Source organism: Narcine bancroftii, chromosome 4 (genome assembly GCF_036971445.1).
Source record: "Narcine bancroftii isolate sNarBan1 chromosome 4, sNarBan1.hap1, whole genome shotgun sequence".
Taxonomy (NCBI): domain Eukaryota; kingdom Metazoa; phylum Chordata; class Chondrichthyes; order Torpediniformes; family Narcinidae; genus Narcine; species Narcine bancroftii.
Genome location: NC_091472.1, coordinates 123,533,715 through 123,551,022, shown reverse-complemented (window position 1 = coordinate 123,551,022; position 17,308 = coordinate 123,533,715). Strand labels below are relative to the sequence as shown.

At 42.0% G+C, this 17,308-nt stretch overlaps 1 protein-coding gene and 1 pseudogene across 4 annotated transcripts in view; one reads left to right on the top strand and one right to left on the bottom strand.

Moving 5' to 3' along the window:
* Nucleotides 1–17,308, top strand: part of LOC138761090 (unconventional myosin-XVIIIb-like) — a 260,108-nt gene that overhangs the window by 168,942 nt on the left and 73,858 nt on the right. For all 4 annotated transcript variants that reach the window (XM_069932681.1, XM_069932680.1, XM_069932679.1 and 1 more), the window contains exons 26-30: nt 5,120–5,222; nt 6,531–6,655; nt 9,362–9,516; nt 10,820–10,943; nt 12,496–12,696. In XM_069932681.1, the coding sequence (XP_069788782.1) occupies nt 5,120–5,222; nt 6,531–6,655; nt 9,362–9,516; nt 10,820–10,943; nt 12,496–12,696 (708 nt within the window). The remainder of the gene's footprint in view (nt 1–5,119; nt 5,223–6,530; nt 6,656–9,361; nt 9,517–10,819; nt 10,944–12,495; nt 12,697–17,308) is intronic.
* LOC138762541 (U6 spliceosomal RNA) lies at nt 10,075–10,175 on the bottom strand (annotated as a pseudogene).

Sequence of the window (17,308 nt, the reverse complement as noted above, 5' to 3'; positions counted from 1 at the left end):
GAAGAATTTGCATTTAATTTAAATTCTCTCCGAAAATGTTACCTATGAGTGTAGACATTCTGGCAATTAGCAAATCCCCTGTGGTTTTTTTTAAATTTCAGTATTTTTTCCTAAATTTATCTTACTTGTTCTTTTTTGTTGGGTATTTAATGATATTGAAAGTATTTTTATTTCCCTTTTATGGTTTAGAAAGGACACCAAATATTTTAAATCAACTTGGTTTCAATAAAAAACTTTTCAGTATCTGCAGTATGGGTGTTTAGCAACTGTATCTCTCAAGTGAAATCTACTGCCATTCTAAAAAAAAATCCAAGTGCAAGTTCTGATTATTATTATCTGATTGTATAAATACAATCTGATGAAACAGCGCTCTTTGGTTCTCAGTGCAAAAACATAAAAGCGCACTGTGGTAAACAACTGTTAAGCTATGATTGTCTGCTGCTGGTTGGACATGCCTCCTGAGACCAATCCTATCCATAGTCCTTTGTATCTTCCCCATTCAGCCTCAATCAATCAATGAGGTTGATGGCTGTTCCAGTCTATAGTTGATAAAAGCCTGATAGTTTCACAACTCTAGTTTGTTGTGATTATTGATGGTGCATTACATATATACAGACAAATGATACATATGCAGTACATATATACATATAAATAAATATTGTTAAATAAATAAAGATTGTATGAGCAGTTCATCTCACTGGGAATAATCTGTTTCTGATCCTGATGGTTTTGACTCTGATACTCCTGTATCACTTTTCCGATTGGAGCAGGAATGTATGGGATGATAGAGGCTTGCAATGAATTTGAGAGTTCTCCAATGATCCTGATAGATAACGTCGATGGTGGGGGGGGGGTGAGGGGCGAAGGGAGACACCATTTATCCTCTCTGACTCTCTTATAGCCCTGAGGATTGACCTCTGATCCAATGCTCTGCAGCAACTGTCCAACACCGTGATGCAGCCGGCCAGAATGCTCACAATAGAGCTCCTGTAGAACATTGACAAGATGGTGACCGGTGGCCATGCTGGCTTCAGTCTTCTCAGGAAGTGCAATTGTTGTTGCACCTTCCTGACAAGTGAGGTGTGTCCAGAATAGGTCTACTTAAGTGGATCATGAGGAACTTTGTGCTCTCTAATCTCTCTGCTACTGAGTTATTAATGTGTAGTGGAGAGTTGTTGACCCTGGTCCACCTGAAGTCCAGAATCATCTCCTTTGTCTTGTCCATGTTGAGACTTAGGTTGTTACTCTTGCACCATTTCGCAAGAATTTCCACCTCTTCGCTGTAGTGTGACTCATCATTGTGGCTGATGAGGCCAATTACTGTTGTACCATCTGCAAAAGATGATTCTGTTAGAGCTGGAACTGAGGTGCGCCAGTACTCAGCGTGACGGTGCTTGATGTTCTGCTACCGACCCAGACAGGCTGTGGTCTTTCTGTTTGGAAGTCCAGAATCCAGTTACAGAGAGGAGTGTTGAGTCCCAGCGAGGACAGCTTCTCCACCAGCCTCTGAAGAATGATTGTATTAAACGCTGAGCTTTAGTTGATGGTGTAGAGGAATTGTTCTCCAAGTGGGTCAGGACAGAGTGAATGGTTCCATCTGCAGATGAATTGAAATGAGTCTAGTGTCTCTGGAAGGTGGGCTTTGCTATGTTCCATCATCAGACATTCAAAGCATTTCATAATGGTGGAGGTCAATGCCACTGGATAGTAGTCATTTAAACCTGTTATTGTCAACTTCTTTGTACTGGGATGATGGTGGCTGTCTTGAAACCTGCAGGGACAATGGACTGCTACAAAGACATGTTGAAGATGTCCATGTGGTCCTCTGTCAGCTGGTATGCACAGTCCTTCAGTATCCAACCAGATATGTTATATGGCTCACTGTGTGGGTTCACCTTGGTTAGGGTCCTTTACACCTCAGCCACTGCTATGCATGGAAACTATTCATCAGGGATACATGGAGTTTTCTTCACCGTCAGCCATCTTCTCACTGAACTGTGCAGAGATGTTGTAGTCTGTGCAGAAGGGAGGCATCATTGACTTGCAAAGTTTTCTTGTGGTTTGTAATGGTTTTGATCCCTTGCAATATGTGTCTCATGTTGCTGGTATCAAACAGGTGGAGAGGGTGAGCAAATTTAAGTTCTTGGGAGTCACTATCTCAGAGAATCCTTCCTGGACCCAACACACCAATGGCATCATAAAGAAAGCATGTCAGCACCTCTACTTCCTCAGGAGTTTGCAGAGGTTTGGTCTGACACCAGAAACCCTAGCAAATTTCTACAGATGTGTGGTAGAAAGTGTGCCTCCTACTCTGATATGGGGAGATCAATACCCATGAGCATAAAGCCCTGTAAAACATAATGGACACAGCCCAGGACATCACAGGCAAAACCCTCCCCAATATTGAGTACATCTATAGGGAATGCTGCTGTCTGAGAGCAGTAGCAATCATCAAAGACCCAGCGCAAGCTCTGTTCTCGCTGCCTCCATCAGGAAAGAGGTATAGGTGCCACAAGACTCAAACCACCAGGTTGAGGACAGCTACTACCCCTCCACCATCAGACTTCTAAACAACAAATTCAATCAGGGACTCAGTTAAGGACTCTTGTTCACTTTATTGATTGTTATATCTCTCTGTATTGGATAGCCAATTTGTTTACATTCATTATCTGTTTACAGTTCTTTATTTGTTTGCATGTATATGCTATACACATTTTTTTTTGCCCTGCCAATAAGAGATAATTCTATCTTGCCTGCAGAAAAAAGAATCTCAGGGTTATATGTGATCTCCTATATGCACTCTGGCAATAGATCTGAAATCTGAAAATCTGGCTATGGACCTTTTGTGCATACTCATGTTTGCCTTCCAGATGGTACGGGAGAGTTCAGCCCAGCTGATCTTAGTGCCATCTTGTCTCCTGTCCTGAAGGCAGAATCACAAGCTCTGAGAAGTGCCCAGACCTCTCCATCCAACCATGGTTTCTGGTTAGCCCTGGTTGTGAAGCATTTGATCTCACTTAAATCTTCAATGCACTTTCTATGTAGCAAGTCACTGAGCTAACATATTCCTCGATGTTTGTCGTCAGTAAATTTTGCATTTCAAGCCATGCACATGGGATAATCTCCAAGTGGCCATCAGATTTGCTGAGTAAATGATGAGAGATCTTAGTTTCACTCTTATTGTTGTGACAAAATCCAGACCAATTAATAAATGAATCCTGGTATGAACACAAAACAGGCTGACAGCCATGAGCTTTGCTTGTCTTTCAATTGTAGTTCCCAAATATTTCTAAATATTAAATTATTTCAATAAATCGCCATGACAGCTGCTATGACTCTTGGGGATTCCTTCACTCAATGAAATAAGGATAGTGGGTTTCAAGAATGAATAGTTTGAGGGCAGAGGTACGATCAATTGAATTATGTCTGGCATTAAGTTGTTGACCTCATAGTGTCAACCCAATGTTCTATCCATTAATATGAATAGACAATATTGATATGTGACCCTAAATTCATAGGATGGACGTGCGTATACACACACACACACACACACACACACACACACACACACACACACACACACACACACACACACACACACACACACACACACACACACACACACACACACACGCGCGCGCACAATGTGCCGATGGATATTAGAAAGAATATACACACAGTGAAACTAGAAGGGGAATTTCTTTCCCTATTTACAATTCTCTCTTCTCTTTTTCTTTATATTTTCTCCATAACTAGCAACACAGAAAAACTGCCTGGAAACCAGTGTGGGAATTGGCTCAGGATCAAAGCTATTGGATGCAATGTTTTGGTCCTATTCCAGCCCAGAGCAGTGGTGTCTATCTGGAAAAATATTCCCAAGCCAAAGTTTAATGATAGCCAAAAGTTTTGTCACCTAATTAGTGATGTGCATGAATGGTTGAATTAGATTCCCACTCTCCCTGATTGAATTAGTAAATGATAGAGCAGACCAATGCTGAATGACAGTGCCTGCTCCTTTTCTCATGTTCCTCTCTACAATATTTATTCTATTCAGTTCCAGATTAAGGTATCACGGGGCCTGTAGCATTTATTATAAAGGGACCTTAAATAGTGCTGGCTGGTGCATGTGCAATGAGAGAGAAATGTGACTGAGCCCCCCCTCCCCCACCCCGAGAGAGTTTCTGATACTGAGTCTGCATGTTTTGGTAAGTTTGAAATAGTCTTAATTATTATCAACAAAATGATGCCAGTTTTCTTAGTTCACTCTATATTCAGTGATTACAGTGGCATACCTAGGGAACATAGCCCCTACACTGAAATTGTACCCCCCCAACCCGTTAAAACTTACTTACACAGTTTGGAATAATACTTACACTGAAATTGAGCACTCCCCTCCCCGTTAAATTTATTCACACATTTTGTTAAAACAACTTTTTGGCGACGGCTGGCAACTGGCTCAATGTAGGATCAACGTCCATCTTTGTTACCCATAATTCCCCCATGCAGCTGGAACCACTCTGCTTTTCCCTAGCACTGGCATGACCTGCCAGGACAACCCTGAAGTGGCCTGATCAGATGCCGGAGTGGTAATCCGGTGAACTCTGGCAGGTTGGGAGTTAGATGGGGGAGGGGGGGTGGGACACAAGACAGATAGCCGGGGCTTGGAGCAAGGCAGTTGGGCGAGGCGTGGACAGTGGCACCCCATTTAAGATTAGCAATTTTAGCCTATTATCACCTTTAATTGGGGTTATTATCACAGACTATTAGTGCGGTATCTCATAGCCACTGCACAAAGATTAAAACAAAAATGTTTCTCATAATTGACAGTACATAAACGCAGGGACCCTTGAAAATCTGGGGCCCGTAGCATATGCTACTTTTGCCACTATGGTCATCTGGCTGTGACTCTTTTGTGTTCAGTTTCACCCCCATGTGCTTCTGTTGTGATTTCTTCCGTCTCCTCTGATATCCCCCTTACTGGGAGAATTTGATGTGCTCCAACATTTTGTATCTATCGCAGTTAGTTTCTGGCGGAGGAAAGACAAAAGCTGAAAGTTGTGCGGTTTAGATGTTGAATCTAATTTTACTCTTGTCTCTGTGTTTATCTATTTACTTAAAGAACAAATACGAGAAGGTGGTGAAGGATTTAACTTCTGTCGAGAAGCAGTTGGAGGAAACTTGGCAGCAGCTCCAGTCCAGGGAGCTGGGAACTGCAGTGACAGGTAAAATAATATCATGAGATAGGTTGGCTGTGCATTTATCTAAAATAATTTTGGAGTGCTTCACGCATTCACACCAGCCTATCTACCCCATCAGTTCACCATAGTCATCAACAAGATAAAGATCCCATTATTGTCACATAATACTGCATTTAGAATGTAACGTACATTAAATTATTTAACTTATCTCTACTGTAAGGCAGACAGAGAATTGCTACTTTGTCCAAGCTCCTCTCACAGAAACCTACATCAGCTAGTGTTCCTAGGCCGTCTCCCATCCATGTACTGACCAGTCCTGTGTCTGCTTAGCTTCCAAGTTCAAAGTGAAGTACCCCTTCTGAAGGATAATGGTAAAGAGAGTTGATGGGCAGGTGGGAAAGGGAATAAGATGTACAGGGACAGGGAAATGAAAGAGGGAAGAGGGACAGGAGACCAAGAGACTGCAGAATCTGTAATCCGAAGGAAAAATTGAGTTGCTGGAGGATTTTAAAGGTCAGCATCACCTGTGGAGGGAAATGGGGAGTCAATGTTTTGGGTTGAGACTTTCTCAGGAAAATAAAAGATTCATCCCACCCTGGTCAAACGGTCTTCTCCCCCTTCCATAGGCAGAATATACGCAAACATGCAGATTTGAAGTCAGTTTCTTTCCTGCTGTTACCAGATTCTTATACAGACTTCTCATTGATAATGGTAATGCCCTTGCACCTCCTTCTCTCTGATCCCTGCACTTTGCCTTTGTAACACTTTAGCCTGCATCTTTGACTTACGTCCTGCATTTCTGTTGTATTATTGCACTATCTGCTGTACTTAATTCTAATTTAGATGTACAGCATGGTTACAGGCCCTTCCAGCCCACGAGCCCATGCCTCTCAACTATACCAATTAGCCTACATTTTTGAAGGGTGGGCAGAAAACAGGGCACTGAGAAGAAGCCCACACAGACACAGGGAAAATATTCAAACTCTTTTGAGACAGCGCCAGATTTAGAACCTGGGTTGCTAGCACTGTAATAACATTGCACTAACCGCTATGCTGACCTGGCCACCCATTAAGTATGAGGTGACTTGCCTAGATAGCATGAAAAACAAAGCTTTTCATTGTATTTCAATACATGTGACAATAAACAATTAAATTAAATCATTTGTGATCATTTTCTGTAGTTAACCTCTAAATTGCTGATCTATCTCCGGTTCAATTTTATGACTTGCCTAAGTGTTGGTTCAGTTGTCCCGATAATGTTAGACATAAGACTATGATGGCTCTTCTAGTATTTATTTGTCATCCAACATTATTTGTCTTGCATGACACCAGAAGAAGAATGGAAAATGCGGTATGATTGTACTCTATTGGAAATGGAATTTCTCAGGAAACGGATTCGTATGTTTGAGGAGAGGATGGACTCAGAGCTACAGATCAGAAAGGAGCTGGAACAAAAGGTAAAGCACTTGGACTTTGAGGGGAGAGATTATTGTACTGGGAATGCTCCCTGGTGTCCTGCCACCTTATGTTGTTCCGATCTTTCTTTTGGGGTTTTGTCGAAGGACAAACAAATTCAAGTCCATGGTAAATAGCACATGGATACTTGGTTTAGAGATCATTCTAGAAGGCCCAGGAATTTTCCAGGAAGTTGGATCATTATGAAAAGTCCAAGGATGTGTCTAATGGAGACTCCATCCACTTCCAAACATCAACATCCTATGGAGGACACTGTTGTATCCATGTAGTTTTGTGTTATTGTAATCACACCTTCTCTGCAGGTGTTTGGCCAACCTGCAGTCAATCTGAAAGTGGCTAGTCACACCTCCCAAAGTCAACAGGGTGTCCCTTTAAATAACAAAGCCACAAATTATCGAGAAGTTCTATTTCATAACTGTGATAGAACAGATTCTATCACCAATGAGTATATGTACAGATGGTCATGTAGGATGACTGTGATTGGCTGAGCGTGTAGCCACACCTACTGGCAGGTCTTAAAGGGTTGCTCCTAGCCAGACCAGGTCATTCTGGACTGGTCGACCTACTTGTGATATGCTCCTGTCTTTTAGTTAATAAAAGCCTTGGTTTGGATCAACAAGTCTTTGGTTCTTTCGACGCGCTTTACAAGGACCATCTTAGAGATTTATTGATTGGTTTGCAGCAAAGAAAGCAGCAGATGTGCATGAATCCAGGGAATTATCTGGTTGAATTTTACATCTGATCCAAATTTGATGATGTAGCTTCTCGAAAAAAGAGTTCTCCAATCCAACATCTGGTTTAAAGTGCCTTCGGTAAGGGAGTCATAGAGTTTGACTGCATGGAAACGTGCCCTTCAGCCCAACTTGTCCATGCTGACTGGGTCTAAGATAGTCCCATTTGCCTTCATCCTCTCCGATGACATGACTAAAAGTCTTTTCAATTTTGTGATTGTACTAACCTACACCACTTCCTCCGGTAACTTGTTTCACATTCCTATCACCCTCTCCAAAAAACATTCCACTCAGGTCTGTTTTAAATCTTTCCTCTCTCATCTTAAATATATGCCCTCTGGTTTGAGACTACCCTGGGAAAAAGGTGACACTATCCATGCCCACATAATTTTATGAGCATCTCTGAGGTTTTCCCCCACCCCCCTCAGCCTCCATCACTCCAGGGAGGAAAGTTCCGGAAAATCCAACCTCTCCTTATAACTCAAGGCCTGCTGATCCTGGTGAATATGTTCCACACTCTTTCCTGCTTCATAACATCTTTCCTCTCACTGGCCTTAGGGACCAATGCACTTGAAGTCCCTGAATTATTTTATTGTCCAACAGGGGTATCTAATTTTTCACCTCGACCAATGGATTAGGCAGTTGTGCAACTGGCTTAACGTTCCACTGAACCACTAATCCCAAAATGCCTCAACTTTTATTTCATTCTTCTCACATTGAAGCTTCCTCAGAATGAAGCTGAGAATTCATAACTCCAGTGTCCTGCGTCAAAGTCTCCCCACAGGTGACCCCGTTCCCTCACAGGCTATGAGTGATGAGTGATGGGATCTAGACAGGGTTGATGGGAATATGAGGAGAATAAAATGGGCTTGGATGGATTTAATGTAAAAATGAATGGTTGATGGAGCATTTGTAATACACCAAAGGGCTTATTTCCTTGCTATATTTCTCTTTGACTCTAACTCAAAGGAACAAGTTGACTTTATGCACACTTTAAATTGCTATATTCTCCTGACATTCAAGAAGGCAAGAGCAATGGCCACAATAAAAACAACATTTTTGGCATCAATGGTTTTAACTTCTTTGGGCTCCTATGATAAAGGAAGGAGAATTCAGAGAATAAATGAGAGTTTATTGTCATATACACAAGTACGATGAATGAAGCTTCCTAGTTACATAAAACACATGAACAGCATTTTTAAGTAGAAATAACACTTAAGATGCCACAAAGGGGAAAATACAAGATAATAAATATAACAGGAAGAGAAAACAAAGGATAAATATTCACAGTAAGGAAAAAAAAACTATTTTGTCAGTGGTACAGAGCCTGAGAAAAGCTGTTCTTGGACCTAGAGATGCTGGACTTTAGGCAGCTGAACCTTCAAGTAGGTTTGTGCACATCTTCTGGAGTTCAGTGAATGAGGGGCAATTGCTTTAAAACGTACAACATTTTGAAGGATGACCAGGCAAGTGCAGTGAAGATGTTTGCTTTTTGTGGAGTAGCCAAGATCCAATTTCAATAACCTTGGGAAGAAGAGTGGTATACTTGAGAATAAGCAGCCATGACTTGAATTCAAATCTGGCGCTGTCTGCAAGGAGTTTGTACATTCTCCGCATGACCTGTGTGGGTTATCTCCATCCTGTTTCCTCCCAACCTTCAAAATGTTTGGGGTTGGCAGGTTAATTGGATGTAATTTTGCAGGATGGGCTAGAAGGGCTTTTTACTGTTAAAATAAAATATAAATTAAAATAAAATAGGATGGAATCTCATTCATCAGAAAATGCAAACTTTTGCACTCCCCATCCTCAGAGAGCTGTGACATCATGAAGTGTACACGTGCTCAGGATAAGTAGTATTAAGATCAGATTCATCGTGGTTCTATTGAATGGTGAAGCAAACCCAACAGGCTGAATAGACTACTTCTCCCATTTCTTATGATTTTTCCTTGTTATCAGCTCTCAGATCTGCAGGGAAGTTATGAGAGTGCCAAACGGGATGTTCAGCAGCTCAGGAGAAAGGGAAAGCGGTTGTCCACAGACTTGGAGGACACCAAGGTGTTAATGGAAAGTCAGCAGTGTCGCAATCATGAGCTGGAGAAGAAACAGAAAAGGTTTGTTTGAGCTTCAAAAAAAAGTTGATTGTAATTTTCACTCACTGCAGACAACATGGTGCTGTAGCAAGTTAGTGTGGCGACCTTACACCTCCAGAGATTTGGGTTTGATCCTGATCAAACTGTGCTAACTGTGCCGAGTTTGCACACTCCCCCTTCCGTAATCATGTGGGCTTGCTCTAGATGCTCGGGTATCCTTCCAAATCCCAAATGCATGCTGTTGGGTTAACTTGTCACTGTAAATTACCCCTGAGTGCAGTGGGGTGAGCAAAGAATTGAAGGGGAGCTGATGGGGAGGAACATTGAGAAATAAAGAAAGAGGGAATAGGATTGACGAGATTGCTCCATTGAGAATCAACATGATGGGCCGAATAGGCTTCTTCTGTACTGTGATATAATAGTGTGGAGAATGAATGTGCATGGTGTTGGATGGGATGCCAGCTGAGGTGGTCATTTTTGTCCTGCATGGAGAAATCATTGAGGATTGTTGGTGCTGCACTTATGTTGAAAGGTTTCCATCACACTCCAGACTTTAAAAAAAATTTTTAAATGTTTTTTTAAAATATGGAACGCTTCACGAATTTCATCCTTGCGCGGGGGCTATGCTAATCTTCTCTGTATCGTTCCAATTTTAGTATATGTGCTGCCGAAGCGAGCACATCACACTCTAGACTTGAACAAATTTCAAGTTGCTGGAGGAACTCATTGGATTGAGCAACATCCAAGTGGGGGAGGGGAGGAGGGAGAGAAATGCCAATATTTTGGATTGAACCCCTTCATGCTCCTTGTCTTGATGAAGGGTTTTGAGTGGAAAAATTGACTCTCCATTTCTCCCAATTGAACCATTGAGTTCTTCCAGCATCTTGTTTCTTTTGCTCCAAATTCCAGCATTTTCAGTCTCTTGTGACACTCATAGAGTCAGACAGTATAGTACAGACCCTTCAGCTCAGCTTGTCCATGCCAGCCAAGGTGGCATTCTTTGCCAAGCCCTTCCTGTGTTGTAAATGGAGGAAAAGATTTGTGGCTTATTTATGGGAGTCTGGATCTGGATACTCAGTCCATAATCTGCTTTAGTAGCCATGGCATTTTTGAGCTGCTTTTGATCAACGGTAACCCTCAGAGTAAGGGCTGAGATGAAGGATAACCTTCAATTCATTGAAAATGGTGATAATTATGGGAAAAATGCTGCATTTATAGGTATGATATTCAACTTGTTGACTGATGCTGCCAAGTCTGGTCTTATTCATTATCTCATTTAATGTTAACATTTTTATGCCATTTCTATTTCATTCTTGATGGCCAGGTTTGACATGGAGCTGGCTCAAGCTCTTGGGGAGGCAGCCTTTCAGAAGACACTTCGTGAGAAGGTGTCACAAGAAAGCCATGCGTTGACAACAGAACTTTATCGGACACAACAGAACATGCAGGTGAAGCCCAGTGTACAATGTGATTCATTGGAATGTTCTTGTACACTGAACTCTAAGTGTTTACAGAAATACTGCCAAGAGCCTAGATTACAAATTCATTGACCATATGTCCAGCTTGCCATTATTTAGAGTTCTAAGACCTCTGGTCTTTTTATCATTTAGATATTCTTCTCTCCTGCCTTGGGTATACATGTGACACCACTTTGATCAAGAAAGTAGGGAGACCCTAAATTCACTGCTCTCAAGAATCAGGACATTAAGAGCATGAGAAACCTGTCCCAAGACATGCTCGCTATAAAGCTCCTTCACTTTACTTGGGAACAGTGGAAGTGTGTGTGTAAAGGAGGTGGAGTCAATGACATAGACCAATGGCCATTGGCATGTGCACTTCCTCCCTCTGCAGCTGCTTACATGAGTGAATGGTGTGAGTGGCATAAGGTGTAATCTTTCCACTTGTATAGGCTCCATTAACCACAGGTCCCTGCTGATAATGGACTAGAGGACTCACCATTTGTCAACGTGACAGATCTTCATTGGAAAAGAGCCAGTTAAAACCTTTTACTTGTGCTGACCATTATGTCCCTTGTTTGTTGTCCATTAAGCCACACACTGTTTTGTAGCATTTGTTGATCATAACAAAGACAAGTCTTTATGTACTGCAGATGTCTGTGGCCAATTGTTCAAAGAAGTTGTGCAGCAGAAACAATAAATTTGCACATCAGAAGCTTGAAACTTGAGTGTTACTGTGGTGGTACGCCACTGGCCTATAGCAGGGGGCAACCTCTGTACCTGCAGAAGAGCATGGGGACAAGACAACACCTGGGCGGCTGTCAGTCAGCCGACCTGAATGGATCAAGCCCCACCTGGTCGGGTGTCAATCACCCTCCAGGATATAAGCTTGAGCCGGCCCTTCAAAGACACTCTCAGAGTTTACAGGAGCTCTCCTCACAGCTGGCACTGTGGAAGTTTATGTCGAATAAGGCCTGTTGTATAGTCTTTAGGTTTTGTGTGTTTGCCTCTGTCCGATAGTGCACCACAGTTACACATTCTGTATTATGAGAGGAATAGATATCCTGAAATTCCTTAACCATAGGAAGGATTTAAGAAGGTAACTCAATAAAGTACTGAATTTTTAAAGTCCCTTTATTTAAACTCCATGTTCTACTATGACTCTCCAAAAAAAGATGCTGGCAATATTTATATTGTCATAAATGGTGGTGGTGGGGTAGTGTTAACCATATATAACAAGAAAATTGCATTTTTAACAGATCACCAGCTGTGTACATTAATATACAATGCATTAATAGCAACATTTTGGACTTAGCATGAAGTGGATTTCAGAGAGGAGAACCAAATTAAATAATTTCTTCTATTTCAAAAACACAGAATAAGTGTGATTTCTTGGTTTAGCATATCCATTGTCCACACTTTCAGTCCTGAATGAGCTCACATGGTTTGGAAGTGGGATTGACTTGGTTGTTCCTGGCACTATTGGCTGCCATTGAAAGTACCAAATAATTGATTGTGTTTTCCTCTCTGTCTTGCTTGACAGGTGAAAGAATCTGAAACCACAATGCTAAAGGAGCAAATTGCAGAGTTGAAAACTGAATTGTGTGACCTCACATCACGCGAGCCACAGAACATGGAGACTGTGGCACAGACAAAGAAGCAGCTTCGCCATCTTGAGGCTACAACAAAGGAGCAGAGTCAAGAAATCCGTGAACAAGCAGGAACCATCGAACAGCATGAGCAGGTCAGCCAGGATCTGATCAAGCAGGCTTCCCAAGACAAACCAATAATTATTGACTTTCTTTTCTAAAGTGAGGGGCAAAAGATCTCCAACCCTGGAGATTGTCACAAATGGTTCATTCCTATCTCCACACTTAGTGTCTGTGAATAGGTCTGGAACTTTTGATCAGTTGGGGATCTGTCCATGGAATGTCGCATGCACCAAACTGTGCTCTCAAGCCACCCTAACTTCAATAGTGAATCCCTGTGTTGTGCCAAGACCTTGCATAACACATGGGAATAAGAAGGTGGGGTTAGCCAGAACAAACCCTGTCCTTAAAAGTAGCGGCAAGCCAATGGTCCCAGCTTGCACCTTTGCCAAGGCTTTCAAGGATCATTTCAAGGATCATTTCAAAACTCTTTCAATAATATTCAATCAATTGAAAGATTTAGGCATGGTTGAGAAAACAAAATTAAAAAGCCAAACACTTAAAATAATTAAATATTTAGTTAGTCACAAAGGAGAAACAAATGGATAAAAAAAGCCTTCTCTGGGTGTATTTCATGTGGCAGTATTCTAGTTCCTTCAGCTGTACATTATTCATATGTGATGGTCTCATTAATATCCCATGATTGGGCCACAGTTAATCAATATTCTCCCAACCCATACTCATTGTCTGGGATGCATGTTGCAGAGGATAAGGGATCTGTAGAGAACAAGCTGTCATGGACTGCATCATCAATGTATTCTCAGATGGATCCTTGCTCAGATGATATGAAAAGAGCAATTAAGTGGTTTCTACAGTTGGCCCAAAACTCTTTGAACTGCTAGCATCACAGCATTAAAGAAATCTGCTTTCACTGAGGGCAGATAATATAGAGACCGACAACTTTCAGAGGCTGGAGAAGCTCAGCAGGTCAAACAGTGTCATTTATGTAGCAGAGGTGAAGATACATCACCGACGTTCAGGCTCGAGCCCTTCATCAAAGTATGAGAAAATGCTGTCAAGTGTCTGAACAAAAGACTGGAGGGGCAAAGGGGGGGGGGGTGGCAAAGACAGGAGATGATAGGTGGAGAAAGGAGGGAGGGGACAGCAATGATCAGAGGGAGGAGGGATACAGAGTGGGTAGGAGAACTGGAAAGACAGGAAAAGGGGGGGAGGGGAAAGAAAAGGGAAGCAGGTTTAGTCGGAAGGCAATAAAGTCAATGTTAATGACATCTGGCTGGAGAACACCTTATTTTCCATCTGGGCACTCTCCAGCAAGTACAGCAAGTAAAGCACAGTGTAGAAGAGCAGAGTTACAGGGAGAGATCAGTTAGTACAAAGCAAAGGCAACATAGTTTGAGGTTCTGATAAGCTGTCTTTGAATCTGGTGGTGTATGATCTCACACTGGTGAATCTTCTTCCTCGTGAGAGATTTAGATAGAGCCAATGGAGGGGAGGGACCTTTATAGGAAGGTCTGAGCTGCATTCACAACTCTGTAGTTCCTTGCTACCTTTATCTTAATTTAATTTGTCAATGCCTTTTTGTAATTAGATTCTCCCATCCACAATTTACCTTCCACCATCAATCAATTTGTCATTGCAAACCTGGAATTGTGATATCATTAATAAATGTTGTGAATAATTGAGGCGCTAACATGGATTCACATGGGATATCCCAAATAGCTTCCTTCTGATTTGATAAATGTCTATTATTCCACTCTCTTCCTTTTATTGCTTCACCAATCTCCTAACCACATCAGTAATTTCCCTTCAGTTCCCAAGGGTTTAATCTTAACTAATGGCTGCTAATGTGAAAGTTTATTGAATTGGTTTCACTTGAAATATGTTGATGTTCCTCTATCTGCTGCTCAAAAAATTAAATTAGATTCATTAGGCGTGAGGCTATCCTTTTGGAATACAAGGAGATCAGTTCGAAAAAGATTTTTGAGCAGTTCAGCTGTACACTCTATGTGTGGTTTCACGTGTGCTGAACAAGTGTGAAAAGAAAGAGCAATCTGCATTTGTACAGCATCTTTCATTAGCTCAAACTATCCAAAGGACAATGAGGTTCAGTGTAGTGCAGTAACTGTTGTTGGAACTACAATTTGGGCAGGGCAGACTCCACAAACAGTGGCGTGATGATGCCTGCAGAATCTGTGTAATGCCATTGGTTCTGATTTTGAGAGGCTTGTACTGTTAAATTTAGGGCCTTAACTCTTGTGTTCTCTGGGGATCATGGGAAGTCAGTCTTATGTGAATTGGCAATCAACGTAGCTGGTCAATTATCCAGCAGGATTCAGGAGTGCTGATGGATGTACCTTATCAAGACTACATTCTGTTCATGTTCTCTTGAGATGTAGACACTGGTCTTTGTTTTTTTGCCCAATTTACCTTAATTGCCCTCACAAGGGTGAGTTGAACATGAGCTTTGTGGTCCTTATGTACCTATTGCCACTGGGGAGGCAATTTCAGGATTTAGACCAAGTGCTGATGAAGGAACAGTGATGTAAGGTGGTTCCCCTATGCCCTTGCCCTGGTGGTTTGATTTGGAAGGTAGTGTTGAAGAACCACAAAGGATTGGAATGGACTCTAAATGTTTTAAGTCAGGGGATCATTTTGCACACATCTCACAGAGACCTACATTGAGCAGGGCGTTGAGTACAAATGGTAAAACATCTTGATACAATTGTGCAAGTTGGTGAGATCACACTTGGAATGTGCAATTATTAGGAAGAATGGAGAGGGTGAAGAAAATATTCACCTGGTTGCTCCTCAAAAAGAGGCTCGTCTTAGGCCACCATCCCACTCCGTCAGCCAATCCAGGATGATTGCGTGTAATGATGGATGATCTGTGGCAGTGCACAGCTGAGAATTGGCCCATTTGGAGGAAGATTGAAGGTGACCAATTTCTATATCCACTCAACACACAGGCAATACTCTGAGCAAAGGAGGTAAGGTCAGCTTAAATGAATTCTTCAAACAGTCTTTAACAATAAAATATTCACAAGATGGAAATGATGTTAAATGATATTTACTGACTGCTTCGGTTTTTAACAAGATCTTTTCTCTCTGTGGAAATACTCCTCTTCTTCAACATGTGTTACTTATGACCAAGGTTGAGAACCATAGAACATTGCAGCACAGAAACAGGCCCTTCAGCCCTTCTAATCTGTGCCAAACTATTTTTCTTCCTAGTCCCACTGACCTGCACCCAGTCCATAGCTCTCCATACCCCTCCTTTCCATGCACCTGTCCAAATTCCTCTTAAATGTTAAAATTGACCCTGCATTCACCACTTCAGCTGGCATCTCATTCCACACTCCCAGAATTCTCTGTGTGAAGAAGGTCCCCTTCATGTTCCCCCTAAACTTTTCCCCTTTCACTCTTAAGCCATGTCCTCTGGTTTGTATCAGTGGAAAAAGCCTACATTTACTCTGTCTATCCCCTCATAATTTTAAATACCTCTATAAAATCTCCCTTCATTCTTCTACACTCCAAGATACTGTGGTTTTAGTTGAAATCTCACGGTTGTGGGTCTGCGCCCAAGATGGCAGCACCTATTAATTAGCAGCAGCCATGAGGGGCTGCAGACTCCAGGGAAGTGAAGGACTGGAACAGGGCACTAGAGGACAGGAAGATCATGCCCCATCTGAGAAGAAGTGGAAAAGATGACCTGTGGGGACAGTAACCACAGTGAACCAGTAGGGGGCTCTACTGGTTGATGGACCAGTGCATGCGGCGGGCTGCTGGTGACTCGAGGCAAGAAACCTGTGGAAGTTGTTGGCTGCTGGAGATTGCTGTTGGAAGACTCGCGCCGGTCTGGAGACTGGCTCGAACTGGCTGGAGAGGTACCAGGTATTGGAACCAGGATGCGAGGAGGTGCTGAAGAGTCCCCAACCGTGTCTGAAGTTCGGATTTGGAGCTCGGCTTCCCAATGATTTGGACTGGATTCTGTGTGGCTGTGGAAGCACTGGAGGCGAATCTATGGACACTCAGTGACTCTGGGTGGACTCTCTTTTGCTTCTTTCTCTTTGACTATAGTCTGTAAGACTTTAAGAGACGCTTAGGCAGTTCCTGCTGGTGGTGAATCTGTCTGCCTTGCAAAAAAGAAATGTCATTATTATTATAGTAATAAATTGAATCTTGAATCTTAAATCTTGAAACTTGAATCTTGAATAAAGTCCAAACCTGTGTAACCTTTCCCTGTAACTCTGTTCTTGAAGTTAGGGCAACATCCTAGTAATGTTCTCCTAAACTTTTTCCCTTGCACTCTTAACCCATGTCCTCTGGTTTGTATCTCACCTACCCTCAGTGGAAAAAGCCTTCCAACATTTACTCCTCTATACCCATAATAATTTTAAATACCTTGATCAAATCTCCATCTCATTCTTCTATGCACCAGAAAACCAGAGAATAAAGTCCTGACCTGTTTAACTTTTCCCTGTAACTCAGTTCCTAAAGTCTTTCTCATTCTTTCATTCTCCCTTTATTTTCGTATTTATATATTAGTCTCAATCCCTATTTGTTGCTACACTTCTGGCCATATTTATCGCTCTGTTGTCTTTCCCTTCACTTTTCACTGCTCTGTCCTCTCTAACTGTTGATCTCTCGACTTTCCTTCTCCCTCTCCCTCTTCATTACCCCTTCTCC